The 15,171-nt window shown below is 42.6% G+C and overlaps 1 protein-coding gene and 1 long non-coding RNA gene across 4 annotated transcripts in view; one reads left to right on the top strand and one right to left on the bottom strand.

The window, feature by feature from the left end:
* SPECC1L (sperm antigen with calponin homology and coiled-coil domains 1 like) overlaps window positions 1–13,617 on the bottom strand; it is a 40,374-nt gene extending 26,757 nt beyond the window's left edge. Inside the window, exons 1-5 of one of the 3 annotated variants that reach the window (XM_072983080.2) lie at window positions 13,381–13,614; window positions 12,284–12,372; window positions 7,512–7,701; window positions 3,384–3,537; window positions 98–1,731 (exon numbers count right to left, since the gene is read on the bottom strand). In XM_072983080.2, the coding sequence (XP_072839181.2) occupies window positions 98–1,731; window positions 3,384–3,537; window positions 7,512–7,664 (1,941 nt within the window). In that variant the 5' untranslated portion in view covers window positions 7,665–7,701; window positions 12,284–12,372; window positions 13,381–13,614. Of the gene's footprint in view, window positions 1–97; window positions 1,732–3,383; window positions 3,538–7,511; window positions 7,702–12,283; window positions 12,373–13,380 lie in introns of all 3 variants that reach the window. The other 2 variants (XM_020799148.3, XM_020799147.3) reach the window with 2 other exon arrangements.
* Window positions 13,618–13,645: 28 nt separating this feature from the next.
* LOC110081987 (uncharacterized) overlaps window positions 13,646–15,171 on the top strand; it is a 29,525-nt gene continuing 27,999 nt past the window's right edge. The window contains exons 1-2 of the long non-coding RNA XR_013539234.1: window positions 13,646–13,977; window positions 14,883–14,995. This is a non-coding gene — a long non-coding RNA (uncharacterized LOC110081987). The remainder of the gene's footprint in view (window positions 13,978–14,882; window positions 14,996–15,171) is intronic.

A 15,171-nucleotide genomic window follows, 5' to 3' on the forward strand; every position in this document is an offset into this window, starting at 1 on the left:
TATAATTGGGCAAAACTCTGAATCCATTGTTTGTTTCCCCCTTCCACTGCCCTCAAGAGGCTTCTCTCTGTTCCATTACACTTTTAAAAAGCTTTACCTTGGCAATGGTGTCTTGCAGGCGATTGGCATCGTTACGCGTATGAGCTAACTCCTCTTGCAGGCTACTGGCTAAGGTCTCTGCTTTTTCCTTGTCCAGCCTGACATTCTCGAGCAAGTCCTGTATGTCAGATTTGTCACCAGAATTGTGTATGGAATAGAGCTCGGTGACTTTCTGCTTCTCATGCTCCAGCTGGGCTTTCAGACGGTTCATCTCAATCTGGTCACTGGCAACGGTGGCTTTGTATTCCTCCAACGTGGCCGCAAGAGCAGCCTTGCTTTTCTGTTCGGACTCCATTATCCGTTCCATGTGGTGATTCCGCTCCTTCAGGGCTCCAATCATCTCCTGGGCTTCCTTGTTATCTTGTTCCGCCATCTTCAATGTGTTGCTCAGATGCTGCTGCACACCCAGAAGCTGTTCTCTTTCAAAACGTGCATTTTCTGCAAGGTCCATGTATCGTTGCTCTAACTCCATGTAGCGCCCACTTTTCATGTCTTCGTCGGTAACACAGGATATATGATGCTCCTCTAAGAGGGAGCGGAAATACTCAATCTGTCGGCTAAAGTGTTCCAACTTATCACTCTGTTGGCACAAGGACTCCATTAGAATAAGCTTTTCCTCTCCAAGCCTTTCATTCTCACTATTCAGCTCTTGAGTAATTTGCTGCAGGTCTGCAAGTTCCTGAAGGGTTGCCTGAAGCTCTTCAGCCGTGCTGTGCTGGTTCTCTTCCATCTGGTGGATACGTTCAGTCAAACAAGCCACAGAGACCTCGCTGGCGTTGCCGCTGCTCCCCTTTCTTGACCTCTCTATGCTGGGCACCCCCTCTGACTCTGAAGAGGACGGTGCATCTAAGGCATCATCGCTAGATGTGAGTGGCTGATAGACTTCACTGCATTCACTGTCCAGGTTATCCATGGAATTACTGTGTTGATTGTCCATCAAGGTGTTCTCATCTTGACTCAGAAGATCTTCCATGGAACCAGGGGCAGAACCTTCTACTGAGGAAGTAAGGGTGCCCCCACCATCACTGTGACTTCCGGCGGTCATTTCTGGGCTCAAAGACTGGTAACCAAACAGCTTTTCAGAGTTGTCAAGCCTTTGCTCCAGAGAAAACCCCAGGGCATTCAATCGGTCCTTCAACATCCGATTCTCATTCTTCAGCTGGCTCAGTTCCTCCCGGATGGCAGTGTTCTGCTCTTGCAACTGCAGTAATGTGGACTCCACATCTGTTGGTTGGTGGGCAACAATGACTTCTTTCTCCTCAGACTTTTCATCTCCCTCAAATGGGTCCTCGTTGAGACCTAGCTGGGCACGCATCTCTCTCAGTTCATTCCTCAGGTGTAAGATCTCAACATCTTTTGCTTTGGCCAAAGTCAAAAGATCCTTCACTTTTGCTTCCAAAACAGCCTTGTCACTGATCTGATTGTCGGATTTTGACTTACTCATGCGAATGTCAGGATCTGGATTTGTACGGCTACGGAAGCGTTTTGCAAGGACTGTATCGTTGCTCGTCTGCCCAGTCAAGGGCAACTTCTTGCTTTGCGTCAGTCGGGAACGATCACGGATCCTTTCCCGAGAAGAGCTGGACTCCTTATTTCCCGAGGAAGTGCTACGTTTAGCTGTAGAATTTGTACCTGTATTGTTTTAAAAGTTTAGAAAACCATTAAATTGCCATTTATATTTTATACAAGGTTCCCAGGATTGCATGACTACAAATTATCTACATATAGATAAATGAATTATGCAGATTGCATATATAGACATTATTCATTAAAATGGATAAAGGATCCAAATTCACTTCTAACATTATTTGTCATGACTTAATGATCTTCACATAAAAGGCTAGAATAGAATTCTTCAAAAATGTAATTGATTGTTCACAAGCAAGTGTGCTTATGACTGTTCCTGTCAGGCATGTTCTGCAGGTAGAAGTAGCTAAACAAACTTGGAACTTAACAAGACAGAGAAGTGTATTATTATGACTCACTACAACCCCTGGCTTTTTGCTCCTCTTACAAGTAAACATTTGGAAACCCACTTTAACTGTAGTCTAACCCGGAGCAGGCAGCAAAATCGTGTCCAAGGGACCCTTCCATCCCTTTCTACACCTCTCTTTGGACCTCTGCCTGCACCTGCCATTTTTGAGGAGTGATGGGGTTTTTTTCTGGGTTCCAAGGAGACATATGATTCTCATTCTCAATGTTGAAAGCAGTCTTTGCATGTCACATTTTCAGAGTAAATGTCCTCAAACTGAGCATTGCTAAGCAAATGAAGTCAGTTAAAATATATTAATTCCTTAGCGCTTAGATGACTTGATTCAGCATCCTTTCCAATAAAACCACCTACCAAACAGGGAGGTATCCCCATTCTTTCCCTCCAGTACCCCAAATTGGAGGACAAGTAGGAGACACGCAAGATTGCTGTCTGTGAAGGTCAATCTTTCAAAGACATGAACAGTCATTTGATCTAAGAAAGCTTCTTATCTGTCAAAATAAAGTCTTGTGTGCCGGTATACATTGGCTTCAATATCTCATTTATTTTAGCACAAATAAATCAGACTATGACATTTTAATTGCACATTGGGATTTACTGATGCACAGCTGTGCCTAGCATCTAACAAGGCTTAGGAACTGCCTGTCAATTCTCTCACTTACTTTAGCATCGCAGGCATGGCACTGTCTGTTGAAAAAACTTTCATCCATTAGAAGCCACTCATGCATACTTTATTTCAACAGAGATCATGTTCCACCAGGGTATGCTCTGCTCGGAAAATATATGACACTGAGGTCTCTTTAAATTGGATGGGCAGTTCATACACAATACAGAATATTCTACACCATAACATTTCTTATCTCATCAAAAGGCCTACAGTGGGGGAGGCTGGGCTGGATAAACCCCTCACAGGCAAAAGAAGCGATGAGCTAAAAAATAGTGGAAAAGCAGGTTGGGTCTCCCTGAGCCTAGATCTCCAGCTAGGCACCAACCCTTTCAGCAACCTTAGGCTTCTAGTAATCCTTCCTGCACAGTGTCAGCTAAAAACTCCACTGCCAAATTCCTAAACAGCCATCTAGACCAAAAAATTGTGTGGATTTTCCAGCTGTATGCCAAGGGCCTATTAAAACATGTGTTCAAGGCCACTGACTCTAGTCCTCTTCTATAAAGTCATGAGAGGGAAGGCGCAAGGGCCCCTCTTGAAAGCCAGCCCCAACCTTTGCTTTTGGGGGCATCACCTGCCTCCACCCCTTCCACTGCTGAGAGATTGTCTTCCAGGCTGCCGGTTGTTTACCTGTCAGAGGCTTGGCTTTGTTCTCTGCGTTGTTCATGATGGTCCCTGTTGCAGAAGGTGCCGTGGAACTACAAGTGCTTTTTTTCCCCTTGACACCGTTGCTCATAGTAACTCCACCAGCCATCCCAGCTAGAAGATCATCATTGCTCTTTGTCTGGAGCAGAGATGAGATTGGGCAGGAAATGCAAACAACAGAAAGAACATGTCTCAATGGCAATGTACAAAATGGATTGATTTCCCATATAAAACTAGCAGTAGGATCCAGGGTTAATCAACACTTAACACTCTGTTCAGTGGACCGCTGTCTTTTAAAGCTCACAAACAAAACAAAACAGCAATTTAAAAAAGAGTAAGAATAAGAAGGGACAAAGTGGATAAAACAAAATAAAAGACAAACAGCTGCTTCTCCATCACCATCTTGTCCTCAAATCCCTACCTATACTGCTTCTCCTTTAAAAGTGGATAAGGAAACTAGGCTTATGATTTATCCTTACACTGTACTGTTAGAAATCTGAGAAGTACAGATTAAAGTTCCACCCAGGTTGAAGCCAGCAGGATATCACTTGCACACAGAAACTGATCTGAGCCATCCTTCGCTTCACAACTATAGTATAAAAAGGGAAGAGCACACAAAACAACTCCTGATGTCTGTCCCAGCAATGTTTCAGATTCCAGCCCCTGCAGTCGCTGGATGCAGCCGTGTGCAATTGATGGCTGCAGCTTATTTTGCCTTAGGAGGACACAGTGGAAGCCAGGTAAGGGCATCCAAGAAGACAATCAGACTCCAGTCTTTTCCCAAAGCCCAGCATGTCTGTCTGTAACTCAACAAGATCCTGAAGGACCAAGGCTATCAACTGTAGTTTATTCCTGGGTGGCTGGGCAGCACAACCAGGTCCCACCAAGAACTGCCTATGTACCAATTTATCAGGCCTGCTTTATACACAAGTTGTTATTCATGCCTTGCAATGGAAAAGAAGCACGGTTGCATTGTACTTGAGGGCAGGGTGCCCTTGGAAAGCACTTGCAAACTTCAACAAGAAAGGAAGGCAGCTGTTAAACTTGTGGAGGGCAGGGAGATATGATCACATTTTTTAAAAACTCCACAGTACACATCTATGGACAAGACAAGAGCTGGTTCTAATTATCTGGGCTACGTTTCTCCAAAAACCAACATTTCTGATGTCTGGAGATTAGGCCTTCTTCCGAGTCTGATATTAAATTAGGTGTGGCTGGTTCAGCCAACAGCCGACCCACTTGCCTGGAGTGAATGACCCAGCAAGATGTGCCCTGGGCTGGCCCTCAGAAGTATCATATTTGCTGCCAAAGTGGCAGATAAAGCTAATAGTCATTCCTTTTCACTTCTTCTGCTCTGGCAACTGTCTGTTGTGCAAGCCCTTGTGCTCTTACAGCGTCTGTGGGGGTGGGTGGGCACTTATTGACCATTTGCACAATAGGCACTCCAATTGTTTTGAACAGGCTAACTTCTGCTGATGCTACAGAAAATTGGAAATCATGCAGGAGTTTCATGGGCAGAAAGTTACATTCTGTCCATTTGAAACAAGATACTGGCCAATATTTCACTTGGTACAGGTTATCTAGTCTTTTCATTATGAAATATTTCTAGATTTGGTTTATTGCTTATGCTTATGTCACATTTCATTTGTGATGTTATGTCTGTTTTTACTTTTGAGATTATTTTGCCTTAAAAACACAGAGCTATTGTCAAAACAGAAATATGTTCCATCCACTTTATCACACAACACATTTTTCATTTTCACTCTGTATTTGTTTCCCCCCCAAGAGATATCTCGTTAAAAAAATATATTTAAGCCTTTTCTCCACAAAATGTTTTCAGAATATTCTCTTGTTCTAGCTCTGCATTAGTAGCAGCTGGAAACATTCACATTCAATCTACTGCAGAAAAGTCTCATGATGTTTAACTACTCAAGGAATTAATGGTTCACAGAAATACAATGGAGCAAATTGCACATCCTTTGATAATGTTGGGATTGTGGTTTGTCTAGTAAAACTAACAGCTTTGCGCCTACAAGCCCATACATGTTAACCTTCCTGCATTTCCACCACACCTAGGACGAAGAGTTGAGCAAATTAATTATAGACATGCTATGTAGGTAATAAGCATGCTTTACTGTGCCAAATTGGTCAGGTTGTAAAACATTAGCGTGACTCAGCTTGGAAAAATCTACACTGGAAATATTTAACAGTATTAGTCATGCTCCAGCCTTCCAAATCCTAAACCTAATGAAAGGATTCAAGGATTTCTCTCTCAGGGCTCTGTATATCTACACATGGATATAGGGACACAGTTTAACTAGCAGACTGGAAGAATAGAGGAAAAATCTATTATAAAACTCTTGTGCTTGGAGGTCAAATCTGTTCCCTTTCTAAGAAACTCTAAAAAGGGAAGGAAAAAAGAAAACATTTGTGAACCTCTGTCTTACCTAAACACAGTATCATACAAATATTCTATTACTAGTCCAGAGATTTTTAAATGTTTTAAATTTTCTTTTTACTTGTGGCTTTAATATTGACAAATGCTTAACTGTTTTTAATATAGTTTTTAATGATATTTTTAAAACTGTGATCATTATGTAGTTTTAATTGTTGCGAGCTACTTTGGGCCTCTTATTGAAAGAAAGGGCATATAAATAAAATATATGAAAAAATAAAACAGTATCTTTTGTTGCAGTTGTTGTCTTGCCCAGAGACTGTTTGGTCTCATCCCGTCTGGCACACAACCCCGCCCCACAGCCAGCTAAATGGTTTCTGTCACATTACAGCAAACATTAATATTGTGCTGCAGGGAGAGAGAGAGAGAGAAGATGGGGATGCTGTTTTTAATAAAAACACAGAAAGCAAGAACTGGCAGGAAGGATCAATTGCTACAGGGGGTAATTATTTCCTTCACAATGGCACTGCGTACTAAAATCTGTTTTGCATCTGTTGGTTTTGCCTCTTGTATCTTCTGGATAATCAATACAATCTTACCAGAGACTGATAGGTTGAACTTCCTTAAGTGTAACAGATCCATTTATGTCAACAGTTCAGAACAACGTTTTTAACTGCAGGAAGTTTTCAATTTTTATGGTAACTACTTACTGAATGTATCATTTTAGAAACAAGACAGATACATCAGTAAGGCAATCTAACTTGGGCTGATACAATGTGACCCATCAAAGCTAGCCTGTGGCCACCCACAAACCAGAATAAAAAGGAAGTTGAAATGGGATGGCAGACTTGCCTTTCTGTTAGTTTTAAGCAACTGTGGCAATAGCTATGTGAACTCATCAGCATCTCACTAACTCATGAGGCACTGCGGAGACAAGACTGAATTTAGAGGTGTCCTGAGCACTAGACACAGGAGGTCAAAACTGGCCTGTTAGGTGCCATAGTTCATCAACATTCTACAGAAATGAATAGTACCAAATAACATCCAGTTTAAAAATGTCAGTCATCTAAAAGACAGAAGGACATGAATATATACAAAACAAAATAAAACTGCTTTTTAAAAACCGTGAACACACCACCATGAAATCAAATAATCACAAGCAGTACTTAACAAAGTTTTAAAAACCTTCCTGCAATGGGAACACCCACACACACTTAATTGGATTGTCATTCTGCAGGCAATGACAGAGGGTGAATTTGAATCACATGGGAACCTAGTAGGAAAGCATATTATGACCTTACAATGAAAACAGTTGGAGTGCTCAAGAGAAAAGTACTTGGACGCCCATTATTGGACAAACCCCTCAATGATACATTCCTGTTTTTTCTCCTGTTACAAAGACAACTAGAAATGGTCAGAGAAACATTACGAAGATTCTAGCCAGGTCCATCAGGATGGAATATTGAAGACGCAACATCAATCCAAATCCACACCTGGCCCTTTCATACCAGGCACCAGGATGTCAATTTTGTTTAAGAAATTTATATTTTGTTCAATCGTACATGATTTTAAAGTGATTAAACTGAAGCTCCCCAGAGACTGTTGTAATATTGGAATCCCATCTTTGATTCTACCCATTCCATTTTTTACCCCAGAACTAGGTACACTAGCAACCGTATTACTTCAAATGTAATTAGGGGGAAATAATTTGGAGATACCTTCAATAACGATGGTGTTGTCCCTGTTTTTGAAAGTTTCGTCACCGCAGACACTGTGGAGCCGTTTTCCGGTTTGACTTTTTCCAGCGGTAGTATTTTATTTATTCCAGGCACTTTGGGCGCTGAACTAACGCTCCGGCTTGCTTTCTTCATTCTTGGCTACCAGCTTGATATGCATTTACAAACTAATCTGGAAAGAAAACATTTTATAAACATTAGGATGACAGAGCAGCACAGCCAAAACGTTACAAGAAACAAGAACCTTGCTACTGCCAGTTGGCAAGACAGAAATCTTCATTCCTTGAAGCATTTGCTTATGGGAGCCAAGTCACTATACTATTGATGCACGGCTTCCTAACACTCTAATACAGTAATCTGATGTGTATGCTCAAATAAATAGGAAGAACCATCTTCAACCAGGAACAGTAGTTCCTTATTTAGAAGTAAAACATGAGTAGAGCAAACCTGTAAATATTTAGTCTTCAGAAAAGAATTAATTAACTGCTTGAAGGGGATCTTATTAAGATCAAAAATTTATATACAGTACAAATACGCTAAATAAAAATTTAAAACTATTAAACACAATAATGTTTCTGGCATTCACAGTGGGAAAAACGGTAATAAAACCAAGGACTAATAGTGAAGGAGCCATCATTAAATTGCTCTCCTTAGTATTAGGCTGTTTTTCAATCAAGCCTTATCACAATAATTTAATGCAGAAGATATTTTTAATGCCCAATGGACATCTTGGAAGAAATTCTCAAAAGAAGGCATTCATGCGAAGTAATGGGGAAAGCCTAATTCTTACCAACTGGACATTTCGCCACCAAGCCCATAGATCAAACCTCAATTTCACGCAAGTCTAGTCATAGGTTAAGTCTCCGTACATTACCTTCCTGAGCTGCAAAGCACAAAGCTCAGTTCCCTACACTACTTTACCAGCCTTTAAATACTATACTTGGGGGTGGGGAGCAAAAGGTTACTCTCCAGATGTTGCTGGATTGCAGCTCCCAGCATTTCACACCATGGCCTTTGCTGGCAGGAATGATGAGATCTGGAGTCCAACAATATCTGGAGAACTGCTTGTTGCCCATTCCTGCCCTCAAACAAGCAGCTTGTGGGCCAAATGGAGAAACAGGCTACATCTGACCAGACTGAAGTCAGTTCCTCCAACCTGTCATAATGCCATCAAAGCTATCTGTAGCAGTAAATTCCACACAATGGAATCTGTACAAAATGACACATCTTTAACACCAAGACAGCATAGGAGAGCAACTATGGCCTGAAGTATCAACACAGTTCTATTACCCTAACAGGACAATCCTGGGCTTTTCAAAGGTTACTGGATTGCAACTTTTATCATCCTTCCCCACTGATGATGCTGGTTGGAGCTGATGGGAGCTATTATTCAGTAACAATTGGAGAACCACAAACTGCTCACACTGTGGAGATGTCAAATATATATAATTAATAGTTAGTTCCTCCCTCCTCTGGCCCCATTCTTAACCTGGAATGTATCTCAAAAAACACATTAGTAACTTTCAATTAAGACGGTTGCATTTTATATGCCAAGAATGCCAGGCATAAATTCAAGATACGCTGTTGAAATATTTCTGTGCTAGCCCAAGAGGAGAAAGCTTTTACCTTTTAGCTTATAAACTGACTTCCCACCAATGTAACTCATACTTCAGAAGTTTAGAGATCAAATGTCACCTCTGATAACCTGTGCAAAACTTCAAAGCGTCATAGCTGTCTTAACTGACTAGTCATGAGCAAGCTGCATAGTCCGAAGGTGTCCCCGAAGAAGGGAATGGGGAACCACTTCTGAGTACCCTCTACTGAGAAAACCATGGAAAAGATTGCCAGCAGTCGGAATTGAGTTGATGGCACAAACATACCTACTTTAAAGTAAATTACACTGGGTTCCATGGCATTTACTCCCAGGGGAACATGAATAACTCCCTATGTCCTACAGATGAGTTGAACTCCAATTCATGGACAATGGGAGTTTTGTCCAAAGCATCTGACAAGCATCAAGCTGGGGAACAGGTTTGCAACCAAAGAACTGCATGGCCTGAAAACAGAGTATGTGAAGAAGTTCTAGACCATAACTTTAAATTAAAAATCTGAGGTCCTATCACAGATACAAGATTCTGTTAAGCCTCATAAAATCAACACTAACATCACTGGGGAATGGTTTACAAATTTACAAGCATAAGAAAGAAACTTACATAATACTCCGATTTGCATAATGTTTAAAAAGTCAAGACAAACATAACGGCCAGATCAAAAGCAAGCAGACAAGTAGCTCTGATGCGCAGGATGGTCTTTTAGTGTTTTTGTTTTCTGAAAGTAGCTATCCAAGTCTCCAGCTTAAGCTGCATTTGAAACTAAGAGGAGGTTCAAATGCAGTTATTATCATCATCCAATAATAGCAAACTCAACTGACTCATGCACCCAAAATGATGTCAAACCATAAGAGGAAGTAAATAAGGAGGATGAAGCAATCCCAAGGGTTATGGAAGCACTAACAAAAATACACACACACTCAATGAAAATTCCTCCCAAAACAAAACAATTCATTTGAGAACCTTCAAAGACAAGCATCTACATCCACAATCATCAACTGGAAAAAAATCAATACCCTCTAGCCACTAGTGTTGCTTGGTCAACATATTCACAGCTGGTTTGGAATAAAACTTCTACAGCAACTGTCAGGGTTTCCTCCAAAACAGTGGTTTCTAAACTTGGGGGGGGGGGGGGAGAGACTTTGAGGAAATTTTAATAGGATGCAACACTGTTAAGTTTTTATAAAGAATTTTTTTAAGAGTTTAAATATATTTCTGTGTTATCGCTAGAATTTAACATTTCTCAAGAAAAACTATTTGTGCTTACCCATTTTAAACTAATTTTTGTGGGTTTTTAAGAAAATTGATGAATCTTTGTTAAAAGGAATTTGAATGAGGTGGAGAGGTATTGAAAGTTCCTCAAAAAATCAAAAAGAGAGCATAGTGCTGAAAATGTGGAGACTTGATGCTCTTTTACATGAGCTAAATACTGAATGTTTGAATTCTCTCAAAGGGCTCAAACGATTTCAGAAATTTCACTGGAATACCAGTGATTTCCACTTTAGAGTAAACCACATGTCACAGATGAGAAGACTATAAAACCAATGTCATATGCCCCTTGAACTGATAATACTTGCCCAGGATGCTTCAGGCAGAAGAAGGGCAGTTCTACTCCAATCAGCTACACAACTGTTGTCTATCATCCCCATGTACTCATGCAATTTGCCTCTAACTATCAAACATTGGGTGCATGTGTGTGTGTGAGGGAAGAGCCATAACTGTTACTCACTGCGTGTAACTTTCTTGAAGCATCCTATTTTCCGCAGGAGGGTTACTTTTGAAAGAAGATGCTGGACAGCAGTTTTGACTACATCAGATAAATCCCCAAATCTTATGTTAGCCATACACATGCTTTGTTACCTTAGTCAAGTTCATCTCTCTTGGTTTTCGTTGCTCTAGTCCCCAAAATAGGAGCATAAAAATATTATATCATGCCACTGTATTTGATTTTTATTCCATCTTGCTTCCAGAATTGAGACTCAAAGCAGTTCACACCATGAGTAAAAGCATACATATAAATTAACAGTAACTGATACCTCCCTCTGATCCAAAGGCCCTTCTTCTCAGCAGTAGTCAACTGCCAAAATCCTGCCAGAATAAACAGCTCTTTTTCTATCCTGCCATGTTGTTTGTTGTAAATATTGCATTTTAATACAATTCACAAATACTTTGAACAACTAAAATAAGTACTATATTACTGTAATAAATGTACTCTATCCTTTTGGGGATGTCAGTAAAACCATTGTGAAAACACTACAAATCAGCATCCCAATATTCCAAGTCTCTTCCTTTCTGGAGTACAGTAAAAGTGTGCTGCTTATATACCGCCTATAGTGCTTAAACCACTTTCTGGGTGGTTTATAATTTAATTATGCCGGCCACAGATTGCCCCCCTGCCTGGTACTCAATTTACCAACTTTGGAAGGATGGAAGTTTGAGTCAACGTCAGCTACCTTAGCCCAAATTTGAACTTGGATCGTGAGCAGAGTCTTCATTGCAGTAATGCAGTTTAACCACTGCACTAGTAATTTTGAAATATCTGTAGTAGTATTTATTATGTATTGTATGCCTTTCTTTTCTACACTAGTGTATGTTTAGAGCTGGAGCTGTACCTTTCATAGGGACACATTTATTTCAAATGAGCTTTTAAAGTAATTCTATTCTAACAGGCCCTCTTATTTGTTTGTATTTTTATTTAGTATTATTTAATAAGCTGTCTTCAGCCCCATCTTTTGGAGAAAGGGGGTATATAGTTCAATAAATGAAATAGGTTTTCTAAGAGGTAGACATGTTAGTCTGTTTCAGAAAGCATTACAAAAATAAAAGCTAAAGTACCATAGCAACTTTGAGTAATAGATTATATTTAGTGTGATTTTTGTGGATTATAATGTATGTTCTCAGACATATGCTTAGTTGTTAAGTTGCTATGCTTGCCACAGCAAAAGTATCCATAGACTGTAGTCCACTTGAACTGATGAGAGACTGAAGCTGAACAGCAGAGCACACCCTCAGCATGCAGAATTTAACTTGAACTACTGCAACACATATGAACCATTCTTTGTGTACAGTACATGACATCAAAATCTAAAGGAAGGCCCAGATTTAACTACAGCATCTCTAGTAAGTGCTGGGAAAGATGCCCACCTGTAAAGCTGCTGTCATCCATGTATACATCAGCGTTCCTCAAAACAGCACCTTCAGTAGGGGATGATTGCACATTTAACCCAATGCACCTGGAAGCCACTAAAGGTGGGAGTAGGCAGTAACAATTCTTATGAACAATTTTTACTTAAGGCAACCCTTCTGGGGATTTTCTACCTATCAAGCACTGGGATGTGGCTTACACTTCCCTTCCTCTGCTGGAACATGGGGGCCAGGGTGCAAGTGGCTGAAGGCTAAACAGGCTGGCTTTTCTCTTAGGAAGGACTCAGACTCCTAACTGCTGGCTTCCCAGGCAGATCCTTAACTAAGTTAAGCCCGATTGTGTAGGTGGTACCTGAGCAGGATCCTGACTCCGGTAAATTCCAAAGAGCCTTAATTTGCAAGCTGCCACCAAACTCTTAGGAGCCTGCCATTTTTGTCTCCAAACACTAGCACTGCTGATCCTGTCACCTATTTGGAGAAAGCCAGGTGGGCCTGTTTTGGGCTGCTTTTCACAATAAGAAAGGGCTGGGGGGGGGGAGAGAGAGAGGGAGGCCGTAGCCTCCTCGTGCAACATCCATGGGCGAGAGTAGGCAACCCCTCTCAGCTGAGCCGCTTGGGGGACTATTTCAGCGACTCCATAAAAAGGCATAATGACCGGAAAAGAGAAAGCCAGGAAGGCAAAAACCCCCCCGCCGCCACTACCCCCACACCCCTTCCATGGAGGCCCCTTTGGGGCCGAAAAGAGCCCCCGCCCGGGCAACACCCCCCCCGAGCGAACCCACGCCTGAAGTCGGAGCAGCTGTATTGGTAAACAATGCCGTGGGTTTACCGCCCCGCCCTTGGCAGGAGGGATCCCCCAAGGGAGGGGGGGTCGGGAACCAGGGGGAGGGGCGACCGGGAAGGAAAGGGGGGCAAGGGCAGCCCCCCCAACCCGGGAATAGGCGGAGGGGCATCCGAGAGCACGGCCCCCCTTTCTTTGATCCACGCGGCGCCCCCCCTCCCTCCCCCCCCATCCTGAGGAGAAATTGGGGTCGCTGGGGGGGCGGAGGGGAGGGAAGAGACCGTTCACCCCTCCCCCTTCTCGGCTCGGCCCTTACCGGACAGCGGCGCCGCCTCCTCTTCCTCCTTCTTCTTCTTTCGTGGTCTCTTGAGGGGAGCAGAGGGGAGGCCGAGGCAGCGAAGGCGCTCCGGAGCCAAAACGACGACAACCGGGGCGCTCGTTAACTCCCCTCTTTTTTTTTACCTCAGAGTGCCAGGAGCCGTTCTGCGCAGGCGCCGAACCCTGACAGTAAGGCGCAGGCGCCCTATTTGGGAGACGCAGGAGTTGAGGGGAGGGGCGGCCGAGGCTCCTCTGCGCATGCGTGCTTCAGGGAGGCGGTGCCGCCGCCAAACGCCTCAGGGCTCCCAAAAGGCGGGAAGAGCGCGCGCTTGTGGGAGCTCTGAGGCGTTTGGCGGCACCACCTCCCTGAAGCGAATGGAGGGAGGGAGGGTGTCCTTCTGCTCCTCTCTTGACGCGCGTCGAAAGAAAGGAATGGGCCCGGGCTCGGTGTTTTTTTTCCTCCCCCTCAGCCGCTGAGGGGAGCCGGGGCGAAAGTCGGAGGAAGCGGGCGTTGTTTTCGCCGCCGCCGCCACCTCAAGGGCAGGCTGAGGAGAACGGAAAGATTTATCCGTTCTCGATACTATACTTGATTTCGGTAAGGATTTCACCCTTCCATCTATTTGGTAGTCAGTGTTTTTTTTCATTTGTTTAAAATGATTTATTTAACATTCCCTACTTCTATTTAACTTTCGCATTTGATGCTGTCAAGTACTCTATTACTATATTTAATAATTCTTTTGCTTAAAATATGTTTGCCAATGTTTAGGGTCTTTATTTAATGCCGACATTTAATGTTTGTTTTATTTGTTTAAATCGCAATAAGTAGTTTAATTTCTTTGAAGTGTTTTTAACGTTTAGTGTTAAGGTTTAATGCCATTATTTAATGTTAATTTTACTTATTAAGCTTTATATTTCATCCATGTATTTATTCAACATTTAATGTGTCTGGTGGGTTGATGTTTTAATATTTTAATCTCTTTAGTATTTAATATTTTAATCTCTGGCCTCAGGCGGGGGCGGTAAAGGTCTGGAGGAATATCCTGAGGCCCCTGCCGCCTCTCGGTTTCTGCTGTCTGAGGCGACTGCCTCCCTGGCCCAGCCCCATCCAGAAAGAGCGGGAAGCCCCCTCAAGGGGGGTCAGGCAGCCCTTGTGGGGGGAGAGGGAGGGCAGAGTAGAGTGGAGGGTGGGGCTTCTCAGAGGGCCGGCCCCTCTGAGCCTCTCAGGGGTGGGGCACTAAGGCTGATTGGCCCAAGAGGATGACTGGGGGTGGGGCTGATTTGCATAAAGCAGCAGGTGTGGCTTTATTTATTTGATCCACCTTCACTGGCTACACGGAATGAAATGCATTGTGTGAACCATTTTTGTTGTGGCACATCGACTATGGAATTCTCACAGGGAGCTTAATTGGTCCCATTCTTGCTAGCTTTCCAGCAAGTAGTAAATAATTTTGTTTCACCAAACATTAGGATTGACTTTCAACTCCCTTTTTTCTTTTGCAGTGGAGCAATTTGATTGATTTTACTCTGATTTGCATGAAGTTCTGACAGTTTTAAATTGAAACAGACCACCTTGTTATTTGCTGCAAAATGGAGACCCTAATCAGTTTTTCAAGGTATGTGAGATGTTCTGGGATTGGTCTACTACTACCATCCTCTAGTGAGTTTCTGTGACTGCATGGGTATTTGAACTCGGGACTCCTGAACCCTAGCCTGAAACTATACCATACTGGCTTCTTCTACCTTGGAAAGACCGAAAGACACTGCAAAAGAGATTTTATGTATTAAATGC

The sequence above is a fragment of the Pogona vitticeps genome, chromosome 14 (assembly GCF_051106095.1).
Source record: "Pogona vitticeps strain Pit_001003342236 chromosome 14, PviZW2.1, whole genome shotgun sequence".
Lineage (NCBI taxonomy): Eukaryota > Metazoa > Chordata > Lepidosauria > Squamata > Agamidae > Pogona > Pogona vitticeps.